The sequence below is a fragment of the Apteryx rowi genome, unplaced genomic scaffold (assembly GCF_003343035.1).
Source record: "Apteryx rowi isolate R43461 unplaced genomic scaffold, aptRow1 scaffold_794, whole genome shotgun sequence".
Classification (NCBI taxonomy): domain Eukaryota; kingdom Metazoa; phylum Chordata; class Aves; order Apterygiformes; family Apterygidae; genus Apteryx; species Apteryx rowi.
In genome coordinates this window covers 164,025-184,504 of record NW_020451087.1, presented here as the reverse complement: position 1 = coordinate 184,504, position 20,480 = coordinate 164,025, and the positions used below count along the sequence as shown (strand labels likewise).

Here is a 20,480-nt window from a genome sequence, read left to right as displayed (position 1 = left end):
CATCTTACACCTGGACTACAGAGCTGAAGCCACCGACCTCTCCCAGGTGCAGACATTGCACCCCGATATAAAAGGCAAAAAACGTTTTTTCCAGTTCTGGTTTTCTCTGACTCAGCTCTGCAAATGCCAAGAGTGGGGGCACCCACATTTTCTCTTTCAAATGTCTCTTTCCAGAGAAAAACTTCTGCAGCTATAATTTAACTGGAGTTTGGCTAGAACTGTTTACAAATCATGTTTAAACATRATTTGCCCCTGGACAAATTATACTCAGCCTAAGCCAGTTTGGACATGTTTAAACCAGCTGGCTCATGAAGAATGTGACTATGWCCAATGCAAAATCAAGGAAGAACATAAGATACAACCCCGAACAAATACGCTGCATTCCTTTACTAAGCACATATAGTATGTCAATACACTTATAACATAGGGAAGCAGTCTTTTGGCTTTGTATTGGTATAAACAGGCTGCAGTTATTCACTGTATGTTAGTCTCCTGATGTATTTTTGCAATAGATGGATACAGTGATTTATGTACCAGTGTAGTTATCATACCAGTGTAGTTATCTGTGCAATACTAGCATCCAATCTTCAGCACAACAGTCAGTCTACCAATGTGCTATAATATGTGACAACACAAACTGAATTCATGAAAGTCCCAGTCCTTCGGTGTGCTTATGTACATGAACAGTCACATCCACTTTACTGAGAATACTCAGATGCATAAAGCAAGGTGCATGAGTCTTTGCCGGCTCAGAGCTGCGTGCCTGATCTAGATTCCTCTGAAGTCAATAGGATATTTCTACTGATCTTAACAAACTTTGGATCAGGCCTTGAATGCAGCCTTTATAAACAACTTACATACCAAAGGAAGATTACAGTCAGGCAGACAAAATTAAAAGAATACTGCAACTGAATTTAAAAAAAATAGTTCTGACAAAACTAAAATTACTCTTGCTTCTGAAAATGGAATGAATCCTTTGTCGGTACAGACTGACTTAATATTATTAGGACTGTAAGTAATTATAGGAATRATCTTTACTGCCTTTTTCCCAGTTTGTGCATTTAACAGAGCTGTGTGAATTTGTGTTGCTGGTCCGGTTCCCTTGTTGTTTGTGTGGATCCGCTATACAGTTACAGGACAAAGAGGAGAAAATAGATTTTGGTTTTACAGCCACAAAGTCAGACAGAGAAAAATTTTGTACCTCAAAAATTAAAAAAATTTTTTTTTCCAGAAACAGTGAGATTTGAAGTGAATGGTATCCCTCTGGTGTTAGTTAGCTTTATGAAGAGTTAACATGAACATTCTTGAGCAAGGTTCATAATAGAAGGAATAAAGTCAGGAAATCAGCTGTCAAATCTCTAGACACTTCTAAATTATACATTCTAGTTCTGTCATAAGCAGAATAACGTACAAAAAATATTTACCTATGAGAAACAGATTTAAATACTCATTGCCTCCCAGATTGACCGAACTCAGGGAGAATACGTAGTATCCTAAACTCCCAGTGAACCAGACCAGCCAGACTGTAATGGTCCTTCTTGCAATGTGCCAATTACAAAACAGATCTAGGATGTTGTGCTTCTTCGTTGAAGATACGTCGTTATCACCCGTTCTGTCACTGACTAGATTGTCTTGTTGGACTGAGCAGAGTTCAGAAATTTTACAAGGAGTGCTTACTTGGTTCCATCTTGCCATTATATTAATTACTTTTTGTGCATCTTCGTATCTTTCCTCTGACAGTAGCCAAAAAGGTGTTTCTGGGAGCATCCAGCAGCACAAGACAAAGGGAAGAGTTGTTATGGAGAGAAATATCTGATAGACCCACCAGGTCCGAACCAAAAATCCCATGAGTGCCACAACCATAACTCCCACAGCAAAAAAAGCATGGACATGCATAGAAGCCCAGGTTCGAGCTTTAGTGCCAACAAATTCAGTCACATAAACAAAAGCCACAACCAGATAGCCACTTGAAACCTGGGGGGAAAGAGAGAGAGAAAAATAAGTGTAAGGTTGGTGTCTACTCTCCTTGCACAACAGCAGTAAAACCGAACAGCTAACAGTGTTCCAGATCTGTGTACATTTAATGTGCAGGGCACTGGCATGTCACACCCTGATAGGAAAAAAGCAATCCTGAAAACAAACCAACTTGAGAAAAAGCTCACTCAAACCTTCAGAATAACAGGGAACAGTATTCAGAAGTGTGGTGGGATTTTGCATGCCTCTCTTTAATTGGGGGGGGAGCCAACAAGAGAAACCTGGAAAATTTGAGCCTAATTTGCTAATGTCACTAAGCCCCTCACCTCTGAAAATCAGGTCCATTAATAGCATCACAAACTGGACACTTAAAAAAATAAGGTACACCAAAATAACAGCCACTTCTGAAAATCTTGACCTTGGCTTTTAAATAGACTATCAGTAACCTGCTTGTCAGAGAACTGCAAATTTACTGCGAATTAGTTTCCATACCCTTGCAAATTATCTCATTTACTCATTTTCTTACAATGTTGGAAGAGAATCTCATTTACAGGTTATAGGAAAACTGTTATAGGTTTTCATATGTTACTAGCCATACTAACAGAATGTAATTACCAGTGTGACCTTCATTAAAGCATTTCTTCATTGAACATATATATCTCATCATTAAAGCATTTCTTCATTGAACATATATATTTCAGTTTCTCTAGTAACACTCTAAACTCTTGGCATCTCAGAACATTAATACAGTTAGAAAACCTAGATTAGAAAATATTCCAGTGAATTATTTTGATCAGTCAATTTTCGGGTTACAAATGCTCCATTTAATAAACTCTGATGCTGAACCCACTGAAACTGCTAGGAAAGCTGCCACTGATCTCAGGGGCATGGGGTTAGGGCCTTGGACCTCCAGCTTGCAAATCAGTCCCAGTAGGCAGCGAAAACCAACAGTATCTGTCCGGTCAGAGCTTTTTGCTTTTATAAACTACCATAGCCCCTAGCATCAACAGCCAGGGGATGCAGTAGAAGGACTCCTGTTGATCTCACTGTTCAAGGCTGAAATGCCCGTGCAGTTTTCCTGACAGGGAGTCCTCCTGAGTTCTAATCAGGCAAAGGGAGGTCCAGATCCAAGGTCCTCTCTTGACTAATGCACTGCCAGCAGGAATAAAATAAATGATGCGATTATTTTCAAATTTCTTAACTACTTTAAATAACATACTATTTTTCTTGTGCTAGCTTTCTAATTTCTCAATGCATTATATAATGAAAGACTACAAATATTATAACTTCGGATGTAAAATTGTAATTTAAATTTGGTCACTAAATACATATATTATAAATATGTAAATAGATACACACACATACACACACACACAGACACACACGTACACACACATATTGGAATACTCTTAAGTATAGTATAAACATCTAGGTGTTAAACATGTCTACCTATATGCTTAGTATTTCAGATGTAGCTTAAAAGACCAAAGAGATTCCTGGAAGAGAAGTGCATCTCTCCTCCATCACTGAAAATGGCAGAGATAAAATCATACTTATTATAGATTTGTTATTTTAAGAAAAATATRGTCCATTTCTAACAAGGAGATATGCAATGCCAGTTGCAATGCTGAAACCAGAGTTTGCTGTTCACACTTGGTATTTAATTACCAGTCCAGCAGAGGTTGGGATGGAGGAAGTACCAAACACTGCTTCATACAGATGCTTTCTATTAATTCAAAGAGGAAAAGTGTTGTTGATCCAAGAATATTCAGACTCTCCCTGCTCTGCTGAAATAAGTGCAACAGAGGGGCTTTAGAATAATGAAGTAGGGGAAGAAAGAGGAAAAAAGGGAGGTTTTCCTGAGGAGGAACATATAAAAAGAGGCAGGATGAACATCCCTTCTTACCATAGCAAGGAGAAAGCGCACAACCACAAAACTGTAGTAGTCAAATGTGAATGCCACTGCAAGGCCAAATACAAACTGACCAGCACTCGTGAACCATATAACACGCCGTCTTCCCATTCTGCAAATCATAGCAATAATAAAGTTATGAATAAACATAAACATTCTATTAAAACATTCTATTAAAATATAACTGCAACTCCAGAGAGCTCTTCTGGAAGTAAGTCTGAAGATACTGTAYCCAGTGCTCTGACTCACCACAGAAATCCTGGTTAGTGCCCTCTATTTTGTTTACCACGTGAGAAAGAGAACTATTACATTTTCAGTAAATCCAACTAAACTCAAGGAAAAGAAAACACTTATGGGAGAAACTTCCACTCCAGAATTCTTGGCTGGAAGGCAAGTGCAGAAATGGGCATTACACATGGTCATTTCCAGTTTCAAGTCTAACTTCCACATAACTAATTTGCTAATTTATTCTGTCTTATTTATGAGGACAGTAGGTAAGACTCACTTTTTCAGACATTTTATATTAAGTAACGTCTACTTAGTAAGTTCTAACACAAGTTAGCTGTGACAACACATGCTATCTCTTGCCAACAGTATAAACCAATTTGGATAGTAAAGAAAGGCCTCTGTAATGGATCTTTGTCCAATTACTTTAAGTTAAATTCTCTAATCAATGACAATTACATGGCATGCATGTACAAACACAGACATCCAGGAAGCTAGTATACTAGCAGTAAAAAAAATTATGATGTCAAACATAGTTTCCCATCAAAAACATACTTAGTAATTTTCAGTATAAAAGAAGGGCATTTGGTAAAAAGGAACCTATATTTCTGTCTTCTTCCTGTACCTCAGAGAGAAAACACGTACACCAAGCAGAGCTAGCTGTACCTAAACAAGTGAACCCACGCTATCAACAAGAAGCTCAACTGAGGAGAAAGCCTAGAAACCTGCCATAGATACACAATACTCTACTGACAGATTCATTATATTCTATTTTGTCTACAAATGTTCTGTAATACCAAATATGCTGAATCATTTTTATTCCCTGATAATATATTCTTGGATTCTTATTATCTACTCCACTGCGAACAGCTTTTCACAGATACGACTATTACGTTTGGGTGAAGAGCGTGGAGACTTCCAGGGGTGGGAGGGTGTTTGTCTGTTTTTCTCTGAGTGCTTAGTACTACATTAAAACAGTCCTGGAAAGTGAGGTTGAAATAGGAGGTATAGTGCAAACAACGACACTGCACAGTTCTTTCCAGTGCCCTCCTGTTTTCCTCTGACCCTGAGCTGAAAGATCTGTGTGGAAGGAGTCATCACGCACATTTGGTCACTAACTCCTGCCAGGATTGCCAGAAGTGATCCCAGTGGGTCCCAGCTGTCRGGCTTCTTCTGCTGGAAAATCTGTTAACTGGCAATGGGAGGAACCCACAAACTTATTTCCCACCAGCCAGGATCTGTCAGAAAATAATAACTTTCAGCTGTAAAATCTATGGTTGCAAATCCACAATTCAGAATGTGTGTATTATCTTAACTGGCTGTCCATGGCTTGAATTAATGAAAATGAGAACAATGTGATCATAACCTAATAAGTCATGTCTGAATATCAATTAATAAAGCTATGACTGATTTAAAGAGACACAGAACAAATGTTGGCATTAAATTCTGGTTTTGTATTAAATGCAGTTTTACAAAGCCTCAGAGCAGGAGAAAGGATTGATTCCATGTGTTCTAAAAATCCATGTTATAACTGCAACACTGTAGCTTTGTGCTAACGAAGAAAAACCAGAAAACAACATGACTGGTCTGCTTTTTCTGCTCATACTGTTAGCTGTGGAAGAGGATTTCATCCTCCATGTAACAGAGCTGTTAGTCTATAAGCTCCTTTATAGAAAGAGATAAATAAAGCAGTCTTCAAATGAAAATAAAGGTACATAAGCTGCCTCAGACAAAGCCACATACAACATAGCTTAGGAATTTGAATCTAATATGGATAGCGCATTGTGTCGTCTGAGAAAACACCCAGGGTGGAGGCACTGGAGGGGAGCAAGCTGACAGAGATCCTTGGCACAGCAAGCAGGGGACTGATCTGATCGAGTCCCCCCATGCTCAGACAGACCTTTGTACATGCTGGTAAATAAGTGAAATTACAGCAAAGCTCCCTGACAACCATTTTTCTTCCTGTCTGGATTAACCTTCAAGAGCCTGAAGTTAAGCTAGTCATTCAGGGAAAAACTACAATTGGATTGCAACACTGATAAAGAAAGGTAATATATGGGTGTTTACTTTAAGAACATACGGCTTGATCAAACTCTCAAAGCTTTTGCATCAGTCCCACAGAGCTCTTTCATGACAGAGATTAGGAAATCTGTGATTTAAAAATATATGATTTTTAACCTTACATTAGCCCTTTAACTATTTATTATATCCAGAAATAAACATTTATATTTCCATGAAGAATTTCTCCTATTCATGGAAAATAAGAGGAAAACCTATTCCCAGCTTTTACTATTGCTATTACTACTTACCATTACTATTCTTGGGGGGGGGGGGGAAATCTGGGGCAAAATACAAGCTGCACAGGGCAATTTGAGGACTCAAGGCCTAGAAGAACAGCTGTTATAAATTAGGAAACAAATTCTAAAAGCCTATTATTTGCAAAGACATTGTAAAATTAGTACTTGCTACAGCAAAAAGAACCTGAGTTAAACACATCTGTGAATAAAACAACATCAGAACCTCCGAATTCATACGTAATGAATTAAACAACAAAACCAATAGATACACAGGGAGTTACTGAGGTCTGAAGCTACAGTTTTCAGAGGATGGCATTTTACCTGTCAGCAATATCACCAAAAATCACTGCTCCAATCAAGACTCCAAGCATGAATGTAGGCTGGATTAATTTTGCAAGCCATTCTCGGTCACAGACCAAACCCCACTCTGTAACAATAGTGCTCTTCCATTTTGTATGATCATAGAGAAATCCATCAGAACAAGAAAATTCAGACTTGTTGCCTTCATATTCATATGTGAGATTCGAACTGACTTCTCGTTTGGATCTGCTGCATTGATTAAGTTCCCAAGTTTCTCCATTTTCCAGCTGGACCACGATGTAATTTTCTGTTGATGTCCATAGTGTCCAGATATCCTCTATACTTGATCCAGAAGAGTTGTAGGAGAGAACACTACTCACATTTCCGGGGATATCACATACAAAGTTAGGAGTAACAGCCATGAACACAGAAGCTAAATAGTGGATGCCACATGACATAGCTTGAAAGACAGATGCAAAATAGACAAACGCTTGGAATCTGTAAAGGAAAAAAAAAAACAGGTTTACTGAAGAAAAGCCCCCTACACATAAAAAACAAAACCATCAACATAATTCATTTGCTAGGATCGGGCCAGTCATTTTGACAAAGTTGTATATGGAGACAACATTAAGTGTCTAGAGGTTTGTTACATAGCATTGCTTCAAAATTAGCTAAGCCCTGCAAGATACCAAAGATGAGAAAAGATCCACAAGGGAAGTCATCTGTCCCCAGGAAACATCAAGAGTCTCTTTTGTCAAAAAACAAGTGCATGCTCTTTAGTCATGCTGGACACAGACAAGACCATTTAAAAAGAAACAATTCTGAACTTAAGCACTTAATTTGCAGTAAAAACTGCCCCTCCAATTCTGTGTAGTGCATCCCTTCAAAATAAGGCTTTAGATTATTGGAATGGTTAGGAAAAAAAAACAAAACAAAATGTTGCGACCTTAGGTTCTGAGGCATAGAGATATGTACATCAAATAAAACAAACCAAAACAAATTATCCCCTTCATTTCATCTAATTGTATCCATCTACCTGTATTCCACCCAATTTCCATCTCTCTTTATTGCTTCCGAAATATGAAGATAGAATACGTGTGGACACTGGTAGATGAAGATAGAATCTGAACAGCATAAAATGCTCTGTACCAAAATGTAGCTGTAAACTGGGTTGGGTTTTGGCTTAAACAAGGTATGTAGTTATGCATTAAAGATTTTATCATAAAACAAACCTGCTAAATGAATGTTTTATGCACAACCTGGATTTTGGCATTTTAACAGCTTTTCAAAAATGCTTGAGGCGCTTTGTATATAAAATGCATATGAATTCAGAAGAAGCCTACCTATTCCTCGACACATAGGCTTGCATCTACGTTGAAATACTTGCAGTGAACTCTAGTGTCACTGAGTGCAACCTCTAGGACAGTTTCTGCTAATCTAAACAAAAGGAGTCTTTTCTTCAATTAAAAGTTAAAATTATCCACAGAACTAGTACAGTTCTCACTCAGAAAAACTAGCTTTGGTTTCACTGTCATTTTTATTCRCTGGAAGCCAATCAGTCACACTAATCTGAAAATGTACCTAATCCAGTCTTGAATTCCTGTAGTAAAGGTTATGATTAACTTGTTGCAACAGTACCTAGTCTAGGACTCATGAAGTAACTATCATCACAATATCTAATGAACTCCCRAACTATCCATACCAGAGTATATAAATACAATTTGCTGGGTGCATGGCTTTAAATTCCAATTAACCATTTCAATGGAATGGTCCTATTGTATAACCTAATTCTGCTCACCATCCTCATTCTCCTCTGCCTTTTATCTTGTGATCCTTGATTCCTCCCTTGCTAAAGGTAAGCACACTTGCCTATCCTGTCTTTCCATTGAAATTGCTGCCATTTAGATGCAGTGCTTTTTGTCCCTCTTTCTCTTGGCAACAGCTCTATTGATTTTTCCACGGCTTTTTCCAGAGAGCTGAATTGCTAAACCCATGGCAGCAACCAGTGGCAGCTCAAAAGCTTGCTCCACTTCCCTCTTGAAGACTTACTTCACAGGGGGCTCCTCATGAAGGCGCTGTGCTGCTCTTTCACAACAAACCTTAGGAGAGATATGGTCAAGGGAAACTGCACATAACAAAGGCATCCCATAAGCCTATCCTTTCCCTGCCAAGAGAACTGTTTCTTGAGGACTGAGTAGCTTAGTCGTAAGCCAAAGCAAGGCTAACCCTGCTCTAAAAGGCTTTTGGACTATCTTGGACCAAAAAGGAGCAAAGGTTATTCTGAGTCACCTTCATCCCTCTATTAATGCAGAAAAATATGATCAGCAACATTTTTTAGTTCTTCTTTCATAGCATTATTTTAACTGTAACTGTTCCCATCGAAAGAGAGCAACCCAATTTACAAATAACAGAGCAAGAGCAAATTCTTCAACTCAGGCTATTGCTGCAGCATACAGAATGATGGAATCARGACTAGAAGACCCCTAGCAAATTAGCAAATAAAATCCCCAGAAGCTGGTGCAGATATGTCTTCTACTAGCTAAGAAAAAGTGGCATATCTGTAACCAGGATCCCCAGTATTTTCAGTATCTGTCATTATGCATCAGGAAATCCCAGTATCAGATAGCCCACTTGGTATTTCCCCAGACATGGGAAGAATGAAGTAATTTAAAACCCCTGTACGTTCATCTTGAGTTTGCTAATTAGCTCTCCTAGTACAACCGACATCATTTCTCTTCTGCCCAGTAAAAGTGAGCAAGAAGAAGACACTTATGCCCTTTCCTGTTGGAGAGGCCTGAAAGAAGATAACAACTTGTAAGGATACTGGCTGAGAAGATGGCATGAACCAATGYACAATGGCATTTTTGTAAAACCCAAATCCCCAGAGCATCACCAGGGCTATAATTTAGAACATTTCTAGCTAATGTCTGTACTAGCTTCTCCCTTGAGAGTTTTATCTTATCTCTTCCTGAACACTTCTTGTGATTGTGCTGCAATAACCAGTTTTGACAGACTGCTCCACTGTCAAATCTTTCTGTTGGAAAGTTTCTCATTATATCTAATCTCAATGTCCCCTTTTTCAGTGTAAGGCTATTAGCAGCTTATAAAACATCCTTGTGCAACCTTGAACAAATCTTCCTTGTCTTTTATCATTTCTTTGTAGAGAATTATCAGTTATCCCCCTCTGGTTACTTTCTAAAACTATATAAATTATAGTCCCTTACCCTTTCCTCATGTTTCCTTCCTCTATAAGAAGCAAGAAAGGATTTATTTTAAAGAAATATCTGTGTCATACTGTATCCCATCCATCTTTCAAGGGTTAACTTAGAACTAGATATATTCTTGTAAAAGTGTTCTTTCATTTTCAATATCATGAAAATCTTACTCATCTCCAACAAAGAAAACTGTTCCATAGTTTCATTATTTTCCTTACCTAATTTGCAGCACCTATTCTAAGCACACACAAAATGTGAAATAGGATGCCAGATATATGGTAATAAATATAATTTATCCTGCTTACTACTTAATTTAAGAACAGAAAAAGCTGTGTTTTTACAACAAAATGGCTGTGTTGTTGCAGATTCCTGATGGATGGATTGCACTGCAGTTTTCATCTCTAACTGCTCAATAAAAAAGCCAAGGAGCAGGCAGGGAAAGCAGGGAGAGGGGAGAACAAGGCCTGATGTGACACCATGAAAGAGTTTGACAGCACTAGTGGCTGAAGGCATCGCACAGCCCCGCCACCACACTGATGTGCTGCTCCCCTGTTTGTAAAAACTACCCACTCTGGTCTCCAGGAAAATTCCACAATGGGCTAGCTAAGTCTCTCTATATATGTATGTATATGTTTAAAAAAAAGAAAGTCCTCTTTTGCTATGAAGGCAAAAATCATTGCTGACTACAGCACAGTGTTGTGACACTACTGGACTGAAGAGCCCAGCCTTATGAACTGCTGAGTAGCTGTGGTGGGTAGGAAGAGTTTTTCTTCCACAAAGACCTACTGCATAGAGGTTGGGAAATTTGTAACTTGTACAGTTACAAAAAAGGAGCTAATTAGGCAGTCAGTGACAACATACAGAAAGCATGAAAAGTATGTAGGGAGGATGATATGTGGGATGGGAGAATATTAAAGATGCATTGAACTTTCCTTGCGAGAACAGCTGAAGAGTGGGCAAAGACAGAGAAAGACGGAGAGCTCATGGCAGACACAGGTTTCCTAGAACAGAAGTTGGGGCAGCAGAGGGGGCCGAGCAAGGAGGAATGGAAAGCCGCTGCCTTTCTCATTTGCTACATGGCTAGTCTGGGATCCCCCTCTGGACGGCCAGGTGTATGAGTTAAAACTCAAGCCCTCTTGGTGTGGCCACATCACTATTCTCCCCACTCTTAAAACTCTTGTGTGCAGGTGTGGGGCTGCTGCTCACCCCGTGCTCACGCTACTGCTGAGCAGTCTCTCCTCTTTGTGGGAGGACTTGCGGCAGGGGGCAGAGGAGGCTGGGGACCTCTCCTCAGGATCCTGGAGCACCCACAGCAGCAGGCAATAAAAGGAAGAGCAGTATCACCTCTTGGGCACTAACACACCTCAGTACAGCTCCACGGTGGCAGTAGTCACAGCCGAAGGCAGGTAGGTCGCACACTTTGCTGACCCTGAGACACAGGTTAAAGTCTACGTTGTCCTTGCTACGCACTGTAAATGATTAACTTTTTTCCCTAATTCCTAATTTAGGAACACCAGACTGATAAGAAACTCCTCTGTTACTGAGTTTAAATCTCTCTACTGCAAGCAACCATGTAACATAAACCCTTTAATAACATCACCATCCCTGAAATAAGAGATAACTGCCACTCATGCATCAAAACATAAAGAAAATAACATTGCAGTAGTGATAAATACTATGGAAAATCACCAAGAAAAAGGCAAGGCTTCTCTAATCAAAGCCTGCCATTTATTTTCCTATTATCGCAAAAAAGACAATTTTTGGAGTGTATATATTATATGCTAAAATACAAACGTTATTAGTGATCTTCACATACATCAGATTAGGTGCTATATATATGTATATTGCTGCAATGAGTAATTTTCAAAAACATATTTTACTGATATTTTTCTTTTTCAAAAATATACTTATTGCAATTTGTAAGATCCGTGGACATGATGACTGTCCTAGAAGGTATAATAATCTCTGGTTCTTCACAGTGTTTTTCCATCGCTTTAGTGACTTGCCATGGGAGATTTGGCAAGCACATTTTGTCACTCTTGCCAGGAATGTCAAATATAGAAGTCAAGAAGACTTTGTAGGTTACTGTTCCAGTATAGGAAAGCTTAATGAATGCCAGAAGTCAAATGAGCATAAAACTGTCTTCATGAAAGCTTGAGCAAGACACAGCATGAAAATATTCCAGTCTTCCTTACAATATTTCTGTGACATTTCTCAATAATTCTTTTTCAGTTTACAGTAAAAAAAGACTTCTATATTTTCTGATTCTCTTAGTGTTCCACAAGTTTTATGATCTCATCAGTGAGAAAAGCAAATGTTATTTTCATAATTTCAAAAGGAGAAATATTTTTGCATAATGAACCAGATGTCAAAACACTGTCACCGTGGCTGGAGCTTCATGACACAACATATTCTGTGGCACTGTCACTGTAAAGTATTTCCTCCCTCCTCCTTTCATGATGTTTATTCATCCCTGAGATACAGTGCGCTCTACCCTCAGTTGCGGTGGAATATTTTGTGTGGACTGGCTGTGAATTGTATCTGGGAAACTCATTTATCTTGAAAAAAGCTGTCAAAAGAGATGATGATTGAAAAAATCAAGTCAGACCAGTTGTTAGATCCAATTAACATCGCATCCACGCAAACAAGCCAGGCCAGCCTGTTTGAGAGGCAGTTGATCTGGGAGGCAAAAATATCTGAACTGGACCTTATCRCCACATATACGTTGGAGAATGAGGCCTCAGCCTTCAGGAACTTTTACCACTGAAAGTTACTGCAGTGTATAGATGGAACAGAACTTGTTGATAGACCCTAATTTTATGTTAACTATGAGATTTGTGACAGTGTCTGTTTTCTTGTCTGTCCTTCAAATAAGGAAAAAATAGGGGCAAATCTATTAGGTATTCCTTAAAAACTAATAGAAAATTAAAAAAAAAAAATCCGTGTATCACAGAGTATCAAGGCCGTTCTGTGATTAGCTAAAGATTTGTACTATTCCACAGGTTTTACAAGAACTATTTTTACTGTTTGTCTTTTCAACCACCTTGTTAGCAAATTGCTTGCTCTCAGTCAGAAAACACTGCCTGTTTTTGTTGTGCAGAGTACCCTCAACAGGATGGTTTCAGTGGAAAGAAAATCTCCAGATATTTACTACATTTGAAAGAATTTTTGTTCAGTAACCACTTTCACCTCTGTACTCCATCCTTGTTTTGTAATGTGAGAAAAAAGACTTAGTATTCTTTCCACTCTAAACCAAAAAGCTATGAATAGTGCACTTAACACATTTATTTTTTGAGAGGAAGGCAGCTGAATGAGACTTGAGAGTAGTATATTTGCTACAGTACAGCAATGCTGGTTTGGAAGCAGCCTTAAATATACAACAGACGTGGTCTTGTTTGACTTACAGTGTCAAGAAGAGTAAACTTCCTTCCCTCCTAAGGATGGTTTAAACTACGCTAAGATTTGGTTTCAGCCTACATCAGCAAGATAGTCATTCCCAGAATCTGTTTTCAGTGGAAGAAGATGCTGTGTTAGATATCTAATTTAAACATGCCAATAGCATAGACTCAGCAATTAGAAAACCTAGAGAGACAGGAAAGCCCCAGGAAGTACTTATCACCACCAGAGACAATGTGTGCATCAACATGCAGTCACCAAACAGYAGACACTTACCAAATCATTCTTACAAGATTTTAAAACTGATTTACTGAAGAATTGTAACACTTCTATCCCAATACACTCATGTACATTTCCACTGTGATCAACATGAGCCCAGAATTCGTTCACTGGGGTCAGGAAGAGATATACATTGGCTGCTCGCTACTGCTACTGCGCATTCGATGTAACAGCTTAGCTGAAGAAAGTCACGCCAGTGTAAAAACTGAGAACCAGACCTACAAAATTAAGGACAATATTTTTAAAATTCTTTCTTTTCTTTTCTTAGAAAAATGATCTTTGCATTATGGATCTATAGCTGAGCATCAGAAAAGCAAACTCACTCAAAAGTAAGGTGATTCCAGCACTTTTGCAGTTGAAAGAGGAGGTGTTTTACACTTATACAAACAACCATTTTTCATATACCTTTTATCCATATGCATTGTTTTTACACTGCCTGGAATAGTCATTAAAAAATGTTGTTGCCAACCACCATAACACAGTGATAGCTGAGGTATTATATGCCTCCTATATTTGAGTTTCAAGGTATTGTGGAAGCAATAACAACAATGTTACCTTTTGTAGGTTTTTTTTTGAAATGTTGACTATTTGCTATGGCCATTGCAGGTCTTTTGTATTGCAGTGTCTAAGTGAACAACTTTCCACATACGCAAAAATACAAGATGAAAACTCTCCTTAAATTAAAGCAAGCAACATCAGCTTAAACTTTGTAAGCTCCAGAATAATGCCAATTAAAATTTATGCCAATTTATGCCATGCCAAAGGAGTCTAAGAATGGCAAAATAAAAATTTCATTCTGAATGCAAGAAAAAAAGTCTTTCCTACTCAAAATCTTTACCAAAAAGAGGATGCAAATTCCCTCTTTTTACCATATTACAAGCTTATTGCTGATATTCCGGTGTTCCTTCTCCACTGTAGCAAACAAACACTAACTGCCAGAAGATTCCAAGCTTTAAGAAATATAATTGCAAACTCTTAAAGTTTTTCACCTCTCTTGAAGCTTTCAACTGATTTTTTAATATATTTTTCTGCACAGATCTAAGGCTGAAATTTAAAGAAAGTCAAGGCTGCTTGATTTTGGTTAACTGAACATATCCAACTAATTAGTTATATGATGCCCAAAAACATATTAGGAATTCTTTTTTGCTCTGATCCCTTTTTTTACTCAAATACTTTAAATGCTCTTGTAACATCCTGTGTCCTGTTCACCCGATCACTCTTCCTCATTCTGAGGTACTCACAACCTCGGTGCAAGCCACAACCTTGACACATTTCCTGGGCAGGGGTTCCCTCAGTCTCACTGCCTACATCCTGAACTGCTCCTGCAGCCCTTATGAACCCCATAATGTAAAATCAGACAGCATTAATAGGCATAAGGAACTCACTTCTTCAACAGCTTTTTTTTATCCAAACAAAAAAGCGTGTTCTGTTTCAACATCATCCATTATCAAATTCAATCCAAATATCCAGATGCTGTGCAAGGAATGCCACTCACCACTGCCTCGTGAGAACTATACAGTAACCATCATTTTGGTAATGGGCAATCTTTCCTTTAATTAACGTATTTTCAGGTAGCGTAATTCCTGCATAAAGCTACCTTTACTTAGTGCTTAGATTTCTTTTTTTACAACTGTTGCAACAGTTCTTTGTTTTTGATCATCTAAACTGTGCACATTAGTTTTCTGTCTTCACTTGTGATAAAATAAGCTAGTTGATAARTATTTTTCAATCATTTAATCACACAGCTTTCAGCTATGGACAGATATGTACAGCAGAAAGGGCAGTTGCTGTTAAAGATGCTCAGATGTTTCTTGTTCCTCCTTTGCCCCTGGAGGAGAGCCAGCCAGGTGGAAGGTGTGCTCACACCTCTGCCTACCCAGGCAGTCTCTAGCAGAGAGATCTGCACAACCTCTGTGCGTAACAAGCACCAACCAAACATCTGCTCTTGCTTGCTGTGAGCCTCAACTGCAGTTTTTCTCCTTTATATGTTTATACTGTATCTACCTTATAACTAGTACACGTAAAGCAATAAAAAGGAGAAAAAAGTGGAAACAGAAAACAATCACTAAAAACAGTGAGAAACATTCAATGGTACACACTCACTTCTAACCTTCTTCAGGTCAACCTTCTTTTTGCTGGTCAAAATCAGTATGAAATAAATTTTTATATTTCTAATACATTTATACCTATACAGGTGCCAGTAAACTCCTCAAACTTGAGGTCACAACTCCACATGGGGCCAGGGCAGTTACCAGTGGAGCAGTGATCACAATACGAGCAGGGCTGGCAAGCAGCAAAGGTCCGCAATAGAAAATGTTTGGGAACGGCAATCATAACACCTCACGGTGGCAGAGCTGGGGTCAACCTCTTTCATCCTAAGCTATCCACTTGTCCTTTCTGCTTTCCATGTGTCAAGGATATTTACCAGGTAAATAAAAAAGAGACCGTGCAGCATTTAAGTTATTTATGTTTGTTTTGGAATGATTTCACAGAATCACAGAATGGTTGAGGTTGGAAGGGACCTCTGCAGATCATCTAGTCCAACCCCACTGCTCAAGCAGGGTCACCTAGAGCACATTGCACAGGATTGCATCCAGGCGGGTTTTGAATATCTCCAGAGAAGGAGACTCCACARCCTCTCTGAGCAACCTGTTCCAGTGCTCTGTCACCCTCACAGTGAAAAAGTATTTCCTCATGTTCAGATGGAAGCGTCTGTGTTTCAGTTTGTGCCCGTTGCCTCGTGTCCTGTCGCTGGGCACCACTGAAAAGAGTCTGGCCCCATCCTCTCGACACCCTCCYTTCAGATACTTGTACACGTTGATAAGATCTCCTCTCAGCCTTCTCTTCTCCAGGCTAAACAGGCCCAGCTCTCTCAGCCTTTCCTCATAAGAGAGATGCTCCAGTCCCCTAATCATCTGTGTAGCCCTTCGCTGGACTTGCTCCAGTAGTGCCACATCCCTCTTGTACTGGGGAGCCCAGAACTGGACTCAGTACTCCAGATGTGGCCTCACCAGAGCTGAGTAGAGGGGGAGGATCACCTCCCTCGACCTGCTGGCAACACTCTTCCTGATGCACCCCAGGATACCACTGGCCTTCTTGGCCACAAGGGCACATTGCTGCCTCATGCTTAACTTGGTGTCCACCAGCACTCCCAGGTCCTTCTCYGCAGAGCTGCTTTCCAGCAGGTCAATCCCCAACCTGTACTGGTGCATGGGGTTATTCCTCCCCAGGTGCAGGACCCTGCACTTGCCTTTGTTGAACTTCATGAGGTTCCTCTCCGCCCACCTCTCCAGCCTGTCCAGGTCTCTCTGAATGGCAGCACAGACCTCTGGTGTATCGGCCACTCCTGTCGGCAAACTTGCTGAGGGTGCACTCTGTCCCTTCATCCAGGTCATTGATGAAGAAGCTGAACAAGACTGGACCCAGTACTGACCCCTGGGGGACACTGCTAGCTACAGGCCTCCAACTAGACTCTGCGCCACTGATTACAACTCTCTGAGCTCTGCCATTCAGCCAGTTCTCAATCCACCTCACTGTCCGCTCATCTAGCCCACACTTCCTGAGCTTGTCTGTGAGGATGTTATGGGAGACAGTGTCAAAAGCCTTGCTGAAGTCTAGGTAGACAACATCCACTGCTCTCCCCTCATCTACCCAGCCAGTCATTCCATCAGAGAAGGCTATCAGATTGGTTAGGCATGATTTCCCCTTGGTGAAGCCATGCTGACTACTCCTGATCACCTTCTTGTCCTCCACATGCTTGGAGATGGCCTCCAGAATGAGCTGCTCCATCACTTTTCCAGGGATGCAGGTGAGGCTGACCGGCCTGTAGTTCCCTGGGTCCTCCTTCTTGCCCTTTTTGAAGACTGGGGTGACACTGGCTTTCTTCCAGTCTTCAGGCACCTCTCCTGTTCTCCATGACCTTTCAAAGATGATGGAGAGTGGCTTAGCAATAACGTCCACCAGCTCCCTCAGCACTCGTGGGTGCATCGCATCAGGGCCCATGGATTTGTGGGTGTCAAGTTTGCTTAAATGATCTCTAACCCGATCCTCCTTGACCAAGGGAAAGTCTTCCTTTCTCCAGACTTTCTCTCTTGCCTCCAGGATCTGGGGTTCCTGGGGGCTGGCCTGAGCAGTAAAGACTGAAGCAAAGGCGGCATTCAGTAACTCTGCCTTCTCTGCATCCTTCGTCACCAGGGCACCCACCCCATTCAGCAAAGGACCCACATTTTCCCTAGTCTTCCTCTTGCTACTGATGTATTTGAAGAAGCCCTTCTTGTTGTCCTTGACATCTCTCGCCAGATTTAATTCCAAACGGGCCTTAGCCTTCCTYGTCGCATCCCTGCATACTCTGACAACGTTCCTATATTCCTCCCAAGTGGCCTGTCCCCCTTTCCACTTTCTGTATACTTCCTTCTTCCGGCTGAGTTTTGCCAGGAGCTCCTTGCTCATCCATGCAGGTCTCCTGCCTCCTTTGCTTGACTTCCTACTCATAGGGATGCACCGCTCTTGAGCCTGGAGGAAGTGATGTTTGAATATTAACCAGCTCTCTTGGACCCCCCTTCCTTCTAGGGCCCTAACCCATGGGATTCCTCCAAGTAGGTCCCTGAAGAGGCCAAAGTTTGCTCTCCTAAACTCCAGGGTTGCAATCCTACTTAGTGCCCTGCCTCCTCCTCGCAGGATCCTGAACTCCACCATCTCATGSTCACTGCAGCCAAGGCTGCCCCCGACCTTCACATCTTCCACCAGTCCTTCTTTGTTTGTTAGTACGAGGTCCAGCAGCACACCTCTCCTTGTTGGCTCCTCCACCACCTGTGTCAAGAAGTTGTCACCAATGCTCTGCAGGAACCTCCAGGACTGTTTGTGCCTAGCTGTGCTGTCTTTCCAGCAGATATCGGGGTGGTTGAAGTCCCCCATGAGAACCAGGGCCTGGGATCGTGAGGCTACTTCCAGCTGTCTGTAGAAGGCCTCATCAACTTCCTCWTCCTGATCAGGTGGCCTGTAGTAAACACCCACAACAGTGTCACCCATGCTAGCCTGCCCTTTGATCCTTACCCATAAGCTCTCGACTCGCTCTTCATCCACCCCTAGGCACAGCTCAATACATTCCAGTTGCTCCCTCACATAAAGAGCAACTCCACCACCTCACTTTCCTGGCCTGTCTTTCCTAAAAAGCACATAGCTGTCTATGACRGCACTCCAGTCATGCGAGCTATCCCACCATGTCTCTGTAATGGCAATGAGATCATGGCCCTGCGACCGCACACACATCTCTAGTTCTTCCTGTTTATTCCCCATGCTGCGTGTGTTGGTGTACAGGCATTTCAGGTGATCGAGCATGCAGGTTTCCCAGGAGGGATACAAGAGGGTCCTCCATAGCCACATCCCGTGCGCACTTCCCTGGCTGCATTCACCTGCTGGAGGCGTCCTGACTTGAGCTGTCTTTTGCCAACTACCCTGGCGCTATAACTCCCCCCTTCCCTGTCTTTCCTAGTTTAAAGCCCTCCTTACCAGGTTGGCCAACCTGTTGGCAAAGACACATGTGCCCCGCTTAGTGAGGTGGATCCCATCTCTTGCCATCAGTTGTCGATCTTCAAACAGGGTCCCATGGTCGTAGAAACCAAAACCCTGTTGCCAACACCAGCGGCGCAGCCAGTCGTTAACTTGGAAAGTCCRTCTCCTCCTCCTCTCATCCATCCCCCTCACTGGCAGGATTGAGGAGAAGATGACCTGGGCTCCCAGACCCTTGACCACCATCCCCAGAGCTCTGAAATCCTGCTTGATGGTCTCCAGTTTGCCCTTGGTGTCATTAGCRCCCACATGGAAGAGCAGCAGTGGGTAATAGTCCAAAGCGTGGACAAGCCTTGGCAGTCTTTCCATGACGTCTCGCACGCGAGCCCCTGGCAGGCCACAAACCTCTCTAGACATGAGGTCAGGTCAGCAGATAGATGCCTCCATTCCCTGCAGCAGGGAGTCCCCCACAACAATCACCCGCCGCTTCTTCCGGGTGTTCTGGCAAGGCACAGGGTCTGTTGTCCCAGGTACTTCCCTTGCAGCCATGCCCATCTCCTCCTCATCCTGGAGGGCACTAAACCTGTTCTTCAGCTTCAAGTCTTCGGGAGGTGTAGGAGCCTCTTTCCTCCCACAAGCAGTGACCAGTTTCCAGCCTTCTTCTACGATGTTATGATGTACCGTTTCACACGGCACAGAGCCCTCTGGCAACTCCACTGCTGTGGGGGGTTGGGACTCCCAAAGCTGCACAGTCTCCAAGAATGCCCTGTCTATCTCTTGTTCATCTTCTCTGATGCTGCGCAGCCTACTGACCTCCTCCTGTAACTCCCTTGCTTGACGACACAACTCGCCAACAGCAGCACACCTCCTGCAGGAGAGCTGGCTGCCAGCCCAGGCCTCCCGGAGAGGCCCCAAGCACTCCCTGCAGCCTGAGACCTGTAGAGCTGCATCTATTGTCAGAGGGTCTGTCTGGGTCCAAGCCTCTGACACAGCAACTCCAACAKCCACTGGGATTTGGATCAATGCTAAACACAGCAGGTAACTGTTCAGTAGTAACCACTTCCAGCTCCATTTTTCGATGTTTCCATTCCAGGAACAACATTTTTATAAATGGCTGCTATTTAGTATGTATTCTGTCTGCACGAAGCATTACTAGCATTACCTCTTACACAGAAAACTCAATACTAGTATCTTTAGTAACACTGTCTTCTTTTGGTCAGTTTCTTTTTTTGGAATAAATCCAAATTATGTTTTCAATTCTCTTCCACACTGTAGCTTTTCCATCAGCTTATGTAAGTAAATCATTTCACGCCATAATCTGTAAAGCATCTAATAGAATTTAATTTTTTTTTTTTTTTTTTTTTTTTTTTTTTT

At 41.4% G+C, this 20,480-nt stretch overlaps 1 protein-coding gene across 5 annotated transcripts in view; it reads right to left on the bottom strand.

The window, feature by feature from the left end:
- The window catches only part of SLC22A16 (solute carrier family 22 member 16), a 55,458-nt gene that overhangs the window by 10,041 nt on the left and 24,937 nt on the right, over positions 1-20,480 (bottom strand). For all 5 annotated transcript variants that reach the window (XM_026088905.1, XM_026088907.1, XM_026088904.1 and 2 more), the window contains 3 exons: positions 6,730-7,206; positions 3,881-3,998; positions 1,425-1,974 (listed from right to left, as the gene is read on the bottom strand). In XM_026088905.1, coding sequence (XP_025944690.1) covers positions 1,425-1,974; positions 3,881-3,998; positions 6,730-7,166 — 1,105 coding nt within the window. In that variant the 5' untranslated portion in view covers positions 7,167-7,206. The remainder of the gene's footprint in view (positions 1-1,424; positions 1,975-3,880; positions 3,999-6,729; positions 7,207-20,480) is intronic.